Source organism: Phaethon aethereus (assembly GCF_964289735.1).
Source record: "Phaethon aethereus genome assembly, chromosome: 1".
Taxonomy (NCBI): domain Eukaryota; kingdom Metazoa; phylum Chordata; class Aves; order Phaethontiformes; family Phaethontidae; genus Phaethon; species Phaethon aethereus.
Window position 1 is genome coordinate 204926005 of NC_138575.1, and position 16396 is coordinate 204942400.

Here is a 16396-nt window from a genome sequence, read left to right on the forward strand (position 1 = left end):
ATGTTACAGGCTCATTGCTTTTTCAAGTCTTTGGCTTTCTTGTGATGTCTCCCAAAGTAATAGAAGTGTTAATAGCTTGAGGGTATGGATATACATGCGTAGAAGCTTAAAAGGATGTGGAGTTGAATCTTTGTTCTGCAACATCTCATTGTCCACATTCTTCCTCTGCTTTTTTTTTTCCCTTGAAGACCCTTTTCTACATATACTCCTTTAATAATTTTCAGGTTGGACTACTTCTCTTTCTAATAAAAATGCATTATTAAGCTCTGTCATGTGCCTAAATTACCATTTTTGGTTGGATTAATCTCTTGCTTTCAGTTTGTAAAATTACCTTTTCTGATGCCTCACTTTCTGAAAATACCTCATATACCAGGAACAGGGTAAATCTCTCTTCTAAATAGTGAATATTGAGACCTGAACATTTTTGAAAATTCTTGCATTATTTTTACTAGACTTTTATATTTACTTGTTACTAATTTTTTATATGTTTTGTATCAGATGTTCTTGCTCTAGAAGCAAGCCTTCTTATCATTGTATTTTTTTTTTAATTTTCTTACATCCCATACCTATAGTGACTAACCATTTCAAAGTGTAGCTAACAACTTAAAATATCAAACTGCATCTTCAGATCTCTTTTTAAAGTTGTATTTGCAAAGTTATGTGGCTTACTGACATCCAATACTGTTGTTAAGTTAGTCACTTTAGTTTTCCGCATTACTAGGCACATCACTGGACGTGTTACAAGCTGCTGTAAGTTATGCATTGCTAGTTCCAATCTTATTTCCACAGACTAGCAGTATGGCTCTTAATGAATTTGATTTGAGGTATGTATGTGTGTCCATTCTACTCAAGAGATACTATTTTGATCGTCCTATGTCAGAGATGCTCTAAGAAAATAAGTACTGAGAGTGAATAGAAAGGTTTTTGGATGGTGGGATGATTGGAGGCATTTAATATAAAGAGGAGATGAGTAAGAAGGTCAGGTTAGTTATTCTGAGTAATAAACAGTTTATAATAATAAACAGCTAAAATACCTTTTTTTAATAATATTAACCCGTGTCACTTGCTGACTGGGGGAAAGAAAGGATAGAGACCAAACAATTAGTGGTTGAAGTACCTAATCTTTTTATAGTAATGAATGTTTTCATTTATAAATAGGAACTATGGGGTTTTTGTTGTTGGTTTTGGTGTTTTTTTTTTAGTCTCATGCTTTATACATAAACCTAGCACTAACTGATGAAGATACTTTTATGTAGGCTAGTTCATTTCTGTGTTACAGCCTGGATTAGACTTTCTAATGCTTCTTATCACTGTTACGTGCAAGGCCCTGATTATGGCAGACCAACTTTTTGATCTTGTAAACCTTTTTTTAAATCTAATTTCTATATTAGCTTAATCCCTTTTGAAGTTTTAATAATGATGCTTAGATTACTATGTTTACTGAGTCTCTCTTGAAATACTAAATTTTTAACCTAGGTTGAAGTTTGCTCTTGCTTCATGCTGCCATTTCCCTTAATCTTTTTTTTTTCTGCTATAAGAAACCTAAATCAAAAATACAACTTTTATCTGGTATACTGCTGTCACAGACCTGTGACCATTTTAATTTCATCTTGCTGTGAGATCCAAACCTTGGTCTTGCTATGGAGAATGGCCTACCTACTGATTTTATGGGCATTAACTTGAACTTGACAGTTCCATTATTCACAACAAATGGCAGACCCTGAAAGGTAGCTTAGATGCTTTGAAACATGTTATGTGAGGACTCTAGGTACACTGAACTCCACTGATAAGACATGTCCTTACAAGTAGGCAGCACTGAAGGAAGCCGACTGCTCCTTCTTAAATAGGATTGACTTGACTTGTCCTCCTGGTAACTGCGGTGATCATGCATAAACGCACCCTGAGAACTGAACAAAAGGATAATTGAAATGGGAGAAGAAAGAATAATTGAAAAGAATGCAGATAGTGGATGGAAGAAATAGCTACGTCCAGCATGCTGAGAAGTGCTGGATGTCTCCTAGACACTAATTTGGTTTTATAATATAAGGAGAGGCTTTTCCAGTGAAGGAATAAGGCAATATTCAAAGCATTTCCATTGGCCATAGACTATAAGTGAAAGGAAACAGGTGGTATGCTTAGTCCAGCATCTAATTTGTCCATAGTGTTTCGCTTTAGAGGTTTGTTCCTTGCGGAAGACTGCTGCTAAGCTTTGTTACTGTTCATTACACTGTGCTTGTACCACTGCTGTGTAGCTCTCGGTAAACGGCTGCAGACAGCTCTCAACTCACGCAGCATGCAGCTTTTTGTTGGCTCAGTAATTAAAATAAACATGCTTGTTTTTCCTAGCTCAGGTCGCTCTCTATCCCACAATATACTGACTGGTAAAATATATTCTATTCTCTTTAGCTATTAACATTGAAAATCACTTCCAATTGAGTAGATCCTATCTCAGATGCTTGGCCTGCTTACTCCCCTTTGTACAGCTACTCCAGTGTCTGTTCCTCATATTAAGCTGTGCACCTGGTGGCAGAGCTTTTCTATCTCCTCCTCCTGGATCATGGAACAGACATCATCTCTGGGGAGTTCAAAAATCTTCTTTAGAGCTGCATTTTATTTATTTATGTTTTTAATTTAAAGCATTTATCTTTCAAAAACAGACTTGTCTGCTTTGTTTTTCTCAGTTGGGTGTTAATCCCTGTATAGCGATTTGTACGTTTGGTGAGAACAACCGTGTACTGTGCATATTTAATTGGCCTAAAGTAAAAATTCATGTTCCTTAATTAATGGCAACAAACAATTCCCCTCTCCTTCTGTAAATACACACTATCGTTGTTCGTTTCAGACTGTAAATTATATTGTTTGTGTAGCAGTCATCACAAGATTCAGGGATAGTGACTGAGCCTCTTCTCCAGCTTCAACTTGTAACCTTTAATACCTATTTTTTAAATGTATGTTGTACTTATATAGCCATAATATTTATCTGATTATAATTATTAACAAATAATTATTATATTGCTATCACCAACATTTCTGTTTATAATATAGCTTAATGTATTTAATAGTTAATAATAATTATTTAATAAGATACGTCATTAATTCAGAAACTTGAGAGGTTTAAAGTAAGCTATGTAATGCCATGCCACTGCACAAGGAAATAATACACTCTCCAGATATTAAAAGCAAGTTTAAAACAGAAGCAAAAATCCAGACTCAAGTGAATCTCTATATAAAGCACAAAAAGATAATTATTGCCTCTTTTATGAAAGACGGTAACAGTTCCTGGGAATATTTGTAAGGTCTCGTGGATGATTTCACAGTTTGTTAGTAGGAAAGAATGTAGTTACTCCATTGTTGTGCTATGCTGCAAATGGCACATAGGTGTTACTGTACCGTGTCATATTAGCCATTATTCTTGCTTTTTTCCAGTTTCTCTCCTGTTTGCATCTTTCTTGGAGTGTAATACTCCAAAAAGGGTGTAAGGCCATCTGAAGTCTTGCATGTGGAAAAATGGAAGTATTCCCACACAAGTCAGCTTATACTAGTATACATCTTGTGTATATGTTCCAGTATAATGCTTGTTTTTTTTCCACAAACTGTAAGTTTATTTGGTTTTCGAACCATTCTGCATCTCCAAGATCAGAGCATTCACCTGGAAAAAAGATCATATGTAGAGAGGACTACTTCTAAAACAGCAGGTTAACAGCTGCTTAGTGTTTGGTGGCAGCTACCGAGTTTTACATCATACTAAAATAATGAAATGTTCTAGTGATATGTTCAATTGTGAATTGCTTAGTGCTAGAATAAATAGACAACTTTGAAGGACCTTACAGCATGACATTTATTGGGAAGCTGAGAAAGTGATTTTTGAGGCAGAACTAGAGCACCTTTAAACAATAAAAAGGTGGGAAGGAAACATGCCTATTTATGTAGATGATCATTAAGCGTGGAAATAAACTATTGATATCTGTATCAAACATGATACTTTTACTTAAAAACAATCCAAAAGAATGTCCAAAATCATGTTTCTAAGTCAGAAGTTAATCATAATTTATAGGCAGACGTGGTCATTTTTCTTCTCTCAGTCTATGAAAGGCATTTTGAGGGGAAAAAAACAAAAAAAAAGGGGTTTAGGTGTTTGATTACTGTATTATATTTTTGCTTGATCTTCAGCCACGTGTTTTAAGTTTGTTAGCAACCTACACGGAATGTAATATTTGAAGGGAAACAGTGGACCCTCCTGAGGACGGAAACATAGTGAAGAATTTGATTATCAGATGCATTAAGAGAAAGGAGAAACATTTGAGTGGGCACAGAGGCAGCTCTGTTTTACTAAGTTTCTGCCCTTACCCCAACTTATTCCATGGTTTAGATCCAGAAGATACTCTTCTACTGCCTGCATGTTAGTGTGTTGGCATGCAGAAACAAGAAGAAAGAAGAAAGTGCAACTGTTGTTAGGATGTAATATTTTGGAGCCTGTCTTCAAAGGTGCATAAACTCTGTTTTTCTGACTTGTAAAACACCATGTGAATTCTATTCGTTTTGGGAAAATAATAGGCTGCTCAACAACGGCATCCTTTTTGAAATGTGTCTGTGTTTTAAAAATTTTAGTGGAGACACTTAAATCTGGGGATGGATGTTTTAAAAAGGAATTAAATGCTTGTAAGTTGAGCTATGGATGTCATCCATCTGGACTTCTTGAAGGTTTTTGACACAGTCTCCCACAACATAGAATCATAAAATTGTTTGGGTAGGAAGGCACTGTTGGGTGGATGAGGAATTGGTTGGATGGTCGCATCCAGAGGGTAGTGGTCAACAGCTCAGTGTTGAGATGGAGATCGGTGATGAGTGGTGTCCCTCAGGGGTCTGTGTTGGGACCAATACTCTTTCATGTCTTCATCAATGACATAGACAGTGGGATCAAGGGCATCCTCAGCAAGTTTGCAGATGACACCAAGCTGAGTGGTGCTGTCAACATGCTGGAGGGACGGGGTGCCATCCAGAGGGACCTGGACAGGCTTGAGAGGTAGGCCTGTGCGAACCTCATGAACTTCAACAAGGCCAAGAGCAAGGTCCTGCACAAGGGTCAGGGCAATCCTGAGCACAAATACAGGCTAGGCAGAGAATGAATTGTATGTATATTCTCTGAAAATATCATTATTGTTATTGGAGCCAGACCAGTGTTGGACATCTTGGTTTGCTTTGCAAAATGAGATTTGCTTTTGGTGATACAAAAGAGAGAAGTTTGGCTTACCTATACAGCTTTGTGGTCCATAACTTCTACCTTCATGTGACTTTCTTGGAAAAATATAATTAAACCGTTGAAATAAGCATACTTCAGTATCTACAGAATTTTCAGACTTTATTGGGGTTTCAGGGACAAGCTTTCATTAGGCAAGGATGGCAGATGTAAAGCTGACATCAGTTGTTTGGTGGAAAATAGCTTCAAATTGAGATTAATAAATTTGTTTATAAAATTTGACAAAGGCTGTCCTAATAGCACCTGATTTAGTGATGTCCCCTTTATTTGCTCTAATTTAATCAACTGATTTTCTTAAACATCTTTGTAGTGTAATCAAGAAGCTCTTAAGCTTTTTACCTTTTTTTTATTCTTAATCTTTTCAGAAAATTAAATACTTTTTTCTGATGAAGAATTTCTACCTTCTTTATTTTTTTATATATATGTGTGTGTGTGTGTGTATATATATATGTATATCTTTCTTTAAGTCTGAGAACACCCTTATGAAGTGGGAATGTAACTATTTTCCCTGTTATGGAGGGGGCTGAACTGACGTGGCTTTTGACAGGATGTCCATTCTCTGAACGGATGTCCATCAGCTGAAAAGGTAGTAACTTCCATTCCAAATGAGAAGGTAGTTGGTGGGAGCAGATGGAAGTATAGGAAGACAGAGGCCTGGGCACGTGAAGGGGGTGATACGGAACAGCACTTAGCACTCCTGTGCTTTACTTGTAGGCAGCTGGCAGCAATAGTGTAAGCTGCAACTGTAAGTACCTAGAAGTGGAGTTTGCAATAGCTGAGGTGTCATTTAAGCAGTCATTTGGGAAATGGATATATTCATTCCACTCCCTGGTATTTTGTCTGAAGGGCTAGAATCCATGGGAGTGCCTTCATCACTGAGCTATATGATAGTGCTTCATTTTCATATCTGCTGATAAATTCTGTCCTCCATGTCTATTCTGCACTCCTGCTGTACAGGTATTCCAGGCCCCCTCCTCCTCTTCCTTCTGCTTGGTGGGTAGAGAAGTCATGGGAGATAAATTTGTAATCTTCCTGAGCTGCAGTGAAGTTAAATGAGTGAATGATATTGCTCCAGAATATTTGTACAAAAGGGTGTATTTTTCTGAATTAAATCTGTGGCCACAGCCCTTTTTAATGAACTCAAGAGTGTTAATGAGCTCTGGATCTGAACTAAGTCAACCAGAGATATAACTCGGGGATAAGGGTGCTTACTCCTGGCATTCTGATTGGGTTTAGATATAGAATAGATGTCAAGCCATCCATCTTTGGAAAAATGGGAGCAGTTTTGGGCATGGTCAGAAGCATAACTCGGTATGACTCTGGAACTCCACTGATAAAAATTTAGGTGCCCATAAGATCCTGGGTGCTGAAGGGTAGACTAGGAGTTCAGGATTTTACACTCTTTCATCCAAACTAAGATGACCTCACTTGTAGACGGTTCCTTGAGGCAGGTGTTTGCTTTGGGTCTTACAGTTCTGAGGATGCCCAATATAATATGATTTTACACTGGCAAAATATTCCTATTGTACAAGGAAATTGAGGGACCTCCTCTGTGCTCATATGAGTGATAGTGATTTTACTATCAGTCATCTGTCACTGGCTGACAGATTGAACTGATGCCAGGCAATTGGCAATTTGCTTCTTGGGTTCTGATAAAGAAAAATCAACATTACCAGTAGTTTTCATATTAACCTTCTGTATTAATGTCTAATGGTAAGTCCTCCCTGTGAACTTTCTGATATCCAGCATTTAACGTGTCCACAGCTGTTCTGTTTTTCCTCTTTGTAAAATAATCTCAGAAAAACTGTCAGTCATAGCTAATAGGACTTTTTGTTGTTTTTTTTCTTCCCCCCCCTTCAACTGAAGTAAAGATTAGGAACATAATGCAGAATGGACATACACTTTTTTTTTTGATAGCATCCCTATATACATTGTGACATGGATCTTGGGTTAACTTTTCAGTAGTGATCTGCCTTTCAAGTTTGAAATGAAAGTTTAAAAAGCTCAAACAAACCAGGGGACTAGTTCTGCATCCGGTCTTCTGTTAGTTTGGATCCTGGGACATGGTACCTTGTGAACTTCAATATTGCAAAAAAAAATTGTGTTCAGAATGCTGATGGAGATAATGAAAGGAAAATGACAATGTTTAGTTTCCTATTTCTCTTGATTCAGTTGAAATATCAGATGTATGTCAGACAAAGGATTCGGTTGACTGATTGTACTATTTCTAGATCAGATAGCTTCTGTTTAGAAGTTTTGAACCACCTGTAATAAGCATATTAAAAAAAAAAATACATAGTCATCTCTCTTTTTGGCTCATAGGTCATAAAAAGGTCTCCATGCTTTGTCAGGTAATAGTAACTGTGAATTAGCTGGTAAGATGTGCATTTAGCTCTGTCTCATTAGAGAGAACAGGTTAGAACTCGTTGATCTCAAGAATAACAGTAAGCAAACTGTTTTTTGCTAAGAATAAAAGATTTCTTGCTGATATCTGTTGATTACAAGGAAATCAAAGGCAATGGGGAGGCTTGCAAAGCTCTACATCCATTGTAATAAGCAGTTGTATTATGTTCTACATAAAGAACACAAGAAGACTGCTTAAAGCCTATTTTGTATCTATAACAATGTTAAATATTAAAATATAGCATAGAAAATTGCTGAAGACCTCCTAGCTGATAATACAGAAGGTGTTAATCTGAAAATACATTTACAAGAATTTCTGTTTAGGTTTACAGAAGGGCGAAGGGATAACTTTCTATATTTTTTAATATTTGACAAAACTGATTATTTCACTTGGCTGTGTTTCAAGATGACATGTATCATTAAAAAAATAAATTATTTCAGAATGTTTTTCTACTGTATTTTGTCCAGACCTAGAGCAGTTTTGGGAGTATGAATGCTTTAAGCTTATTTCAGTTTCCCATTTCCCTCTGTAGTCTTACTGGTTTATGGGATCTTTTGAAAATTACTTTTTTGCAATTCTGTGTGTAGTAAATTGGTGTAACAAATTGCATGTTCATGATTAAGGGTAGCATTTTGGCCTCTAGAATTCTCATCACTTTGTATAACAAGATGGGAAACACAGCTCAAGATGTGATTAGCTGCCTCACAAACTCATTTTTTGACTTCTTGTCAACCAAGGATCCCAAGTCTTTTTCTACGAAGTTGCCCCATAGTCTGTCTTCAGCCTTTGCCAATGCATGAGTTTGTCCACAGGTGCAAGACCATTTGTTTGAGGTTCCTGTCAGCCTGTTCTTTCAGTTTGTTGAGATCTCTTTGAATGGCAACCCTACCCTCAAGTCTATCAACCATGTCCCCATCCCACTTATTTGGTGTCTCAGCAACCTTGCCGAGAGCATTCTGTTCTATTGCCCAGGGTGTTGAAGTTGTGTTGATCTCTCTATCAGCCCCTGAGGAATGGCATTTGTAACAATGTGCTAATTAAACTATAAAGGAATGCCAGTTAGACTTTGAAGTATTGACAACTATTCTTTGAGTCTAGTAATTCAGACAATTGCCTACCCATCTTGCAGCCTACACATCCCTCCAAGTTGGCAATAAAACCACTATGAGACTGCATTGAAAACCTGCAAACTTCAAAGTAAACGACATCCCTGGTATTTTCCTTGTGCACTGAATCAGTCGTCTCACTGGAGAGGGCAGATTTATCAGGCATGATTTGCCATTTACAAATCCTTGTTGGCTGTTCCCAGTGACCTTGCTGCTGTTCTTGTGCTTGGAAGGGGCTTCTACAAGGACTTGTTCTGTAATTTTTCTGGGGACTGAGGCGAGGGTCATCATCCTGTTGTTCCACAGGTGTTGTTTCTTCACCTTTTTGAAGGTGACTGTATACATCTACGTTTTTCCAGTGACATCCACCAATCACCACTACTTTTCAGGTGTGATAGGGACAAACATCTTGTCCAACTTAATATATGCATCCCATCTGGATCCATAAACTAGCATATTTCCAGTTGGCCTAAGTGGTCCTTAAGTTGATCCTTATTTCCTGCAGGTGGTACTTCTGTCCTCCAAACTCTGCTGCTAGGCACCTGGGGCCTGAGAAGCCTGATAGTAGATCTTGCTGGTAAAAACTGTCAAGGTATTGAGTGTCTTAGCCTCTTTCATGTCCTTTGTCACTAGGTCTTTCCTCTTTCAGCAGTGGATCTGTGTTGTCCTTGATTGTAGAAGGATATCCAGTATGCTCATAGAATCCCTTCTTTGCATCTCTTGCTAGTTTCAGCTTCAGATACAGTTTTCCTAATTCTATCCCTGCATGCCTGGAAAGCGCTTCTGTGTTCCTCCTGGATAACTTTTCTCGGGTTCCACCTTCTTTAAGCTTCCTTTTTGGTTTTGAGCTTTGTTAGAAGTTCCCCATTTAGACAAATTGCAGATCAAATGGACCCTTCTCATTCTCTGTGGAGGTTGTCCATGAAGACCAAGCAGCTCTGTCAGGCACCTATGTCATTCACGACCATCTGCTATGAGATCCACCCAAGCAGATCCCTGAATAAACTGAAGTCCGTTTTCCAGGATTTTTTCTTTGTTCTGTTACTTGCCTTCCTCACTTCACTTAGAATCTTAATCTCCAATATCTTGTGGTTGCTGCAGCCAAGGTAGCTGCTGACTTCCACATCCCTGATTAGACTGGTATTTAAATTTATGAGTAGAAAATTCAATAGAGCAACACTCCTAGTCAGTTTGTTCAGCTTTTGTGTCAATACTTGTCATCAATGCATTCAAAATCTGGGTTGCTTGTGCCCTACTGTGTTGCTCTTCCAGCAGATGAACTGGTGGTTCTATTCCACCGTGAGGACCAAGGGTATGTGAAAGCTTCCCTTGTAGCCCTGTCCTGTGTGTGCCTCTTACCTCACATCTCCAGAGCTTGGTTTAGTTAGGTTTGGAATATATCCTACTCATGATTCCCAAATTTCTTTTGGTATGTAGAAGCAATAATTAAGTACAAGTGTAGTTTATGTGAGACTCAATGTGTTTGCCATCCAAAGGTAAACACTTGTTTCTGTTTCCATATATTTCAACACACAAACAGATGATTTAAATTCTGTCATTTCTGCCTCAGTCTATAATTTAATTTGACCTAAATAATCAATGTACATCTACTCATCTCCTTTTTTCTTCACTATAGAGATGCTTATGTTGAACTGTTTGTACCTCCTATTCTGCATATCCTAGAATCAAGATTAAAACATTTGCAGTATTACATTGTGATAAAAGTGATCTCTACTGGTGGTAGATGCAGTGTAGGAAAGAAAGGTCTGAACTAATGGAATGTGTTGAAAAGCAATAGCTAATGTTATGGCTAGTTTTTTAGCCAAGTTTTGAAAGGAAAAAAACACACCAAACAAAGAAACAAAACCCAATACCCCCAATCCACAAAAGTCCCAGAAGTGGTAATGTGCTACAGCTTTTCAGATGGTTTTCAGGAACACACCGTTATAATGGTTATGGTGTAAATTAGTTCAGTATTATCTATTTAAGTCTTCAGAAGCATTGTATTTCTTCTGGGGATGAAGCTTTATGAGCAAGAACCTAGAATACCAACTTTGTTATTTTTAGAAAGGATTTGTTAACTCCTGCACTTAACTAGCTGAATATATTTTTAGTATTCTGTTCTTTTTGAATGTGGGGAAAGAATACCTGGTGTGAGGTAATACTGTCTACTTTGAATTGCAATGAACATGCAAAATGTAAAGAAACTATTATTTAATCATTAGGATTTTAAACATTTATTTAGTGTGGATTTGGTGTTTCTTTTGGTTTTGTCTGTATCATCTGTTTTAAAATACATTTTAAAACCTGACACAGGCTTCAAGCCACCAAGAAGATGAAGAAGTGGTCCTTGTCCGAACAGATCGAAGTGGAAGGGCATGGCCTGTGACCGCACCACCTGAACCACAGGAGCCAAAAGGAGGACGGAGAAAGCGACAGATGGTAAGTTTTACAAATGTGAGTATTAACGTGTAATTCTGAAATGATGTTGTAGCTTTAATTTTATGATACCATCATTAATATGAGTGTCTTATCAGAATGTCAGTAGGTAGTTTAAAAGTTTCTTTCAGAAGATGATTGTAATTAAGTGTTAGAATACATGTTTATTAAGCATATATTAAGTTTATTTTCAGACTATGTTTCCCTAGGGATCACTTTAGGGCTTATTTAAATGCACATTCAAGCAAAAGTGAGTTTTTCAAATTATCACAGTCTCTTACCGAAGTAGTTTATATTACATAAAGTTATGTAAATAATGAAGATAAGCAGAGGTGCATATTTCCAAAATAAAAAGGATTTTACTGAGATACTCAGGTCTCAGGGCCTAATTTTCCTTTCCTTTTCTCCTGATCAAAAATACTGCTACTGCTGATAGTAAAAATTATGACCTAATCTTTGTAACAAAGTTGTTTGGGGAACAGTGAGAAGCTTGGAGGCAGGAGCTGTGTTTTGTTTTTAGGATATTTGCTTGCAGCAGTAAATAAACTGATACTGCAATCTTGTGATAAGAGATGACAATACCTCGTATTTATAGCAACTATGTTCTTGATTAGTAGGACAGATCAGTTTGTTACACTGTTATGGAGGAGTGAAAGGCACAAGAAGGTGAGGAATTGGTGCCATCGTCCTGCTGTTTCCATTTTGGAAAATGCCATCTTGCTTTATGTTAATGACCATTCCTATGCTCCTTCAGGATTTATTTTAGTCCTGCCCTAAAGAACAAATTCAGTTCTCTTGTGTACTCTTAAGATGGCAACATTTCCCAGCAGAGGTACCACATTTATACAAGTGTTCAGTAGTGTCTGTAATTGCTGTGTTTTAGTAGTGCCTGTGACTTGACAATTCAAAAGCTTCTGTAAATAATGAAGATTGCTTGTTGGAATATTCCATTTTTGTGAGCTGATTAACTGTTTCAATGAATTACTGTACATCTTTCCTGAGTGGTAATGTTGTAGCCCTGATAGCTTAAGGATAGTGATTGTGGGAAGAGGCTGTCTGCTTTTATAGACCTACTGATGCAGTTGAAGAAAGTGGAAGATGTTAGGTCAAATGAAGCAGCAAGCCCAATCGTTTCAGCTGTGCTTAGCTTAATTCATGATTCTTTAAACTTGTTGAAATTTTTCGTATCTGAATTTTATAGTTGATCTTTCTCACTAGGTTAATATTTATTTTCAATATGTTTGTTTCCAGGTCCCTACTCATATAGATAAAGAGAGAGTAAGGTATTTTCAGGATGATGATAGTATGAACCTGAAGGATTTGGTCAAAAATGAGAAGATGAGAACAGCAGAGGATCAAAACTCACTGTTCATGCGTATGGCATCAAAGGTAAGGTGTCATGTGTTTGGCTTTTTAATTAAGCATTTTATTATTAGGAATATCAGGGAGGACATGAGGCATCGGTGCTCTAGGTAACTTGCTTTAGGTTGTGAAGTCTGATTGTCTTGAATAATAATCAAGTCTGTTGTAAGATGGTCCTGGGAGATGTTATCAAAGTGATGGAAACCTGCATGCATGCAGGAAATGTGGTATGTTCAGTTCCTTCATAAAAGTGATTGTGCTGTTCCTCTCTGCCTGTAGAATTGGACGTTTCTGAGGTTAACGCTTTTAGAGTGTATTGTATGTTAATAGGTTACCTATGCCCAACAAAGCAGGTTTTCCTCAAATTAGTGACAAATAAAAGCAGCGTTTTCTTACTGTTTAGAATGTATCTTCCATGTAGAAGTTGCAAGAATCAGTGATATTTGAAGCAAACTACCTGAAACTCCGTCAGGATGTCCTGGATAATGAGATAATTTATGCTTACAAGGCCACACAGATTTATATGTTATGGTTCCATGAGTGATTCCACTTAAAAGAGTGGCCAGCTCACAGGCAGATACTGCAAATGGGATGACTAATTTCTATAATCCAAAATGAATAATAAAGGATCGTTTCTGTGCTTAAAATGGAAGTGTCTGACAGAGGTGATTTCCAATAGCTATGACATACAGTTTCTCTAGCATGCTTCAAATTTTACTAGGTTACTGGTCCAGTATTTTGTGCACCACTGAGCAAGTTTTGAAAAAGCTTGTTAGCATGTAATTAGTATCATCACAGACAAATTTTGTCCTTCCATTTACCTGGAAGTCAGACAAGATCCTGGGGAGTAGATTTTGGTTGGGTTTTTTTCTTTCTAAAATTCTCTTCCTTTAGGTGATACTTGAAAGAATTGGAAAAGCCATGATAGTGCCCAGTAGAAAGTATTTAACCTGATGCTATAAACCATGTGGCATAAAGTTCTTCTGGAGACATTATCAGAGCTTTAGGAAGTAGTGTGGTTTGTACATCTTCTCATTCAGCTGCTTCTGATAGAAGTTCTCATTACCTTCCACTGGCATACTCAAAAAACAATGCCTTTGGGATCCAGTTAAATAAATGCGTCTTGTTGCCATTATTTGATTTCCTTCTTTACCTTCCCTTTTCCAAAAAAACCCCACCCAAACCCATAAAACTTTGCTTCAAAACCTGTGTAATAGTGCAGACTATTAACTATAATGAACTAGCATATCTGTCATGCAAACATTTACAACTGAATGAAAATATCAAGACACAGTAGAACTTTGTACTGTCTGCATCATATGATAACAAGCATAACAAAGAGAAATGGTTGCCATTTTCTCAAGGACCTTACTCATCTTGTATTGTCTTGTCTCCATTAAATATTTTCTTTAGAAGAGGTAGCTTTTGTGAAAAATTATGGTTGCTGGGTGTGTGTATGAATTGTCTATATTAAAACATAAGTGGAATGGAATTTAAAATACATTTTTAACTCAAATGTGGGCATCGAAGGTGAGCTTGTAAATCAATATTAATATGTCTTTCTGAAATTAGTATTAATGTGCTCAATTTGCCTGTATTTAGTCCGATGTTTTCATGTGACTGCTTCCACTGAACAGTTTACAGGTTTGCTTTTGTGCTCTGATTCTTTTCAGAGATGTGAAAATAAAACCAGGCTAATTTGAGCATCCTGAATTTTGTAATAGCAAGTATTTGCAGTGCCCCTGTGACGATATAGTGGAGAGTGCTCTCAAAAAGAGAAATATTTTTTTGCTTGAATTTTTCCAAACTCAAATGAAAAGCCATTTGGACTTTCCTGAGAAACATGTGTGGATTTATACAGTAATGTACTTGGCTTGCCCCTGAAATCTCTAAACTTTGTGGAAAGTATTGTTTGTGTATTAATATATTTATTGATTTCAAGTTTCTTCATTTAAAACTGGAAATAACATTTGACTCTTAGAGCATGTTCAGTTGTCTTTAGTTTAGTTTTTGTTTTTTTGACGTTATATTAAGTAATGATTATTAATTCAAGAAATACTAGCAACCTTGAAGGGAGATCAAAGATGCTACTTAGTTTTGTAAGTTTTCAAAGGGAAAATTCTGTTAATTTTTCTTTGTAATTTTTTTTGTTCTTTTTTTTTTATTCAATTTTGAAATGCTGTGAATTTTCCAAGTTTTTGATGACTGAGACACTTAATGCAAGAGTAGCTGTGTAAGAGATTCACTTAGCCCAGTATTCTGTGTCTAACCGTGAGTGTTCAGGAGAAAGGGGATAAGAACAGGTCACATTTCCAGCGATGCAGCCTTTATGTACTTTCCTGTCCTTCAGCAATTTGGAAGTTTTTGTGGTACCTCCTCATCTGCTATTTCTCTCTGCTTTTGGTTTATGGATAGACATGTTAATTGGAGACTGGACTGAGTATCCCCTGTTACTTCCTTTCTGTGGCTCCTCATCTCCCATTCTATCATCTGTACCTATTGCTACAAGGTGTGAGCTAGAATTACTGAAGGTAAAGAAAACAGAAAACCAAATCCTGTATGCATAACATCTTTGGTTAGCATTCTTGTACCTGCAGCCAGTTCCTCAAAGACTTTAGTTACTTGCACTGTAAGGATTTCTGGGATAATGGTGAAATTTGGTGGGTGTTGGTCTCTTCTCCCAAGTAACTAGCAATAGAACAAGAAGAAATGGCCTCAAGTTGCGCCAGGGGAGGTTTAGACTAGGTATTAGGAAAAATATCTTTCCTGAGAGAGTGGTCAGGCATTGGAAAGGCTCCCCAGGGAGGTGGTGGTGTCACCATCACTGGGAGTGTTCAAAAAACATGCAGACGTGGCACTTCAGGACATGGGTTAGTGGGCTTGGTGGTGTTGCATTGGTGGTTGGACTTGATGATCTTAAAGGTCTTTTCCAACTTTAATGGTTCTGTGATTCTATTAAATTTAATCCATTTAGGAATGGTGCAGAAGTGGCCTGGGTCAGTACGTAGCTGTTTTAAAAACAAAGATTCTGTACAAATGAGGGTTAGCTTTGGCAACTGAACTTCTGCATCCATACAGTAGAGGAAAATGCAATATAGTGTTTAACTTCTAGTAAAGAGGCAATTATGAAAAAATGTGGAGTCAATGTAGTGGGTGTTTAAAATGAGTACGTAAAGAGAAAATGCTTGCAGGTTATAAGGGACTCCCTAGTACTCAGTGCTAACTGTGCATGTATACCACTGGTGAAAACATTCTAAGGGAATGAACATCCTCCCAGCACGGGATAAAACTTTATTTAATTGTTTTTATTTAAAATAAATCCAAGGGTGGGTGAACAGCAGCTTCTGGAGGTTAAAAGAAAAATCAAGTTCAGAACCCAACCATTTTTTAGAAAGTACTTGTCATGTCCAATTAAGGAGAATGGAAAAGAGCGTGAGCCTAGCAGGCTTAGAAGTAAGCTTTGATAGGAAAGACTGAAAAATTATCTTGAGGGAATTACTTTAAGCTATTATTCTGAGTTTGCTAAAAGCATAAAATTAGGAGTTAAACTCATCGCAAGCAAGAAGCCTGCAGGAATATGGTGTTGAAAAAACCTGATCAAGGTATAATTCGAGCATTTAGGAAAGATAAGTGTATGCCAGAACAACTAATGAACTATTTGCATTAATATCCTCTGTAAATGAGGTCAGAGTGATTCTTTTGCATGAGACATTATTTACAGGGAATAAGTGAAAAACTGTCTCAAGTTAACCATGTCAGTAAAATGAATTTTAGTGCAAATTTATAGAAATCCATTATTTTAAGAAGAACTTGAATTTGAGATGAATA

At 37.1% G+C, this 16396-nt stretch overlaps 1 protein-coding gene across 1 annotated transcript in view; it reads left to right on the plus strand.

Moving 5' to 3' along the window:
* CWF19L2 (CWF19 like cell cycle control factor 2) overlaps window positions 1–16396 on the plus strand; it is an 86094-nt gene that overhangs the window by 41451 nt on the left and 28247 nt on the right. The window contains exons 11-12 of the mRNA XM_082014221.1: window positions 11084–11209; window positions 12458–12595. Coding sequence (XP_081870347.1) covers window positions 11084–11209; window positions 12458–12595 — 264 coding nt within the window. The remainder of the gene's footprint in view (window positions 1–11083; window positions 11210–12457; window positions 12596–16396) is intronic.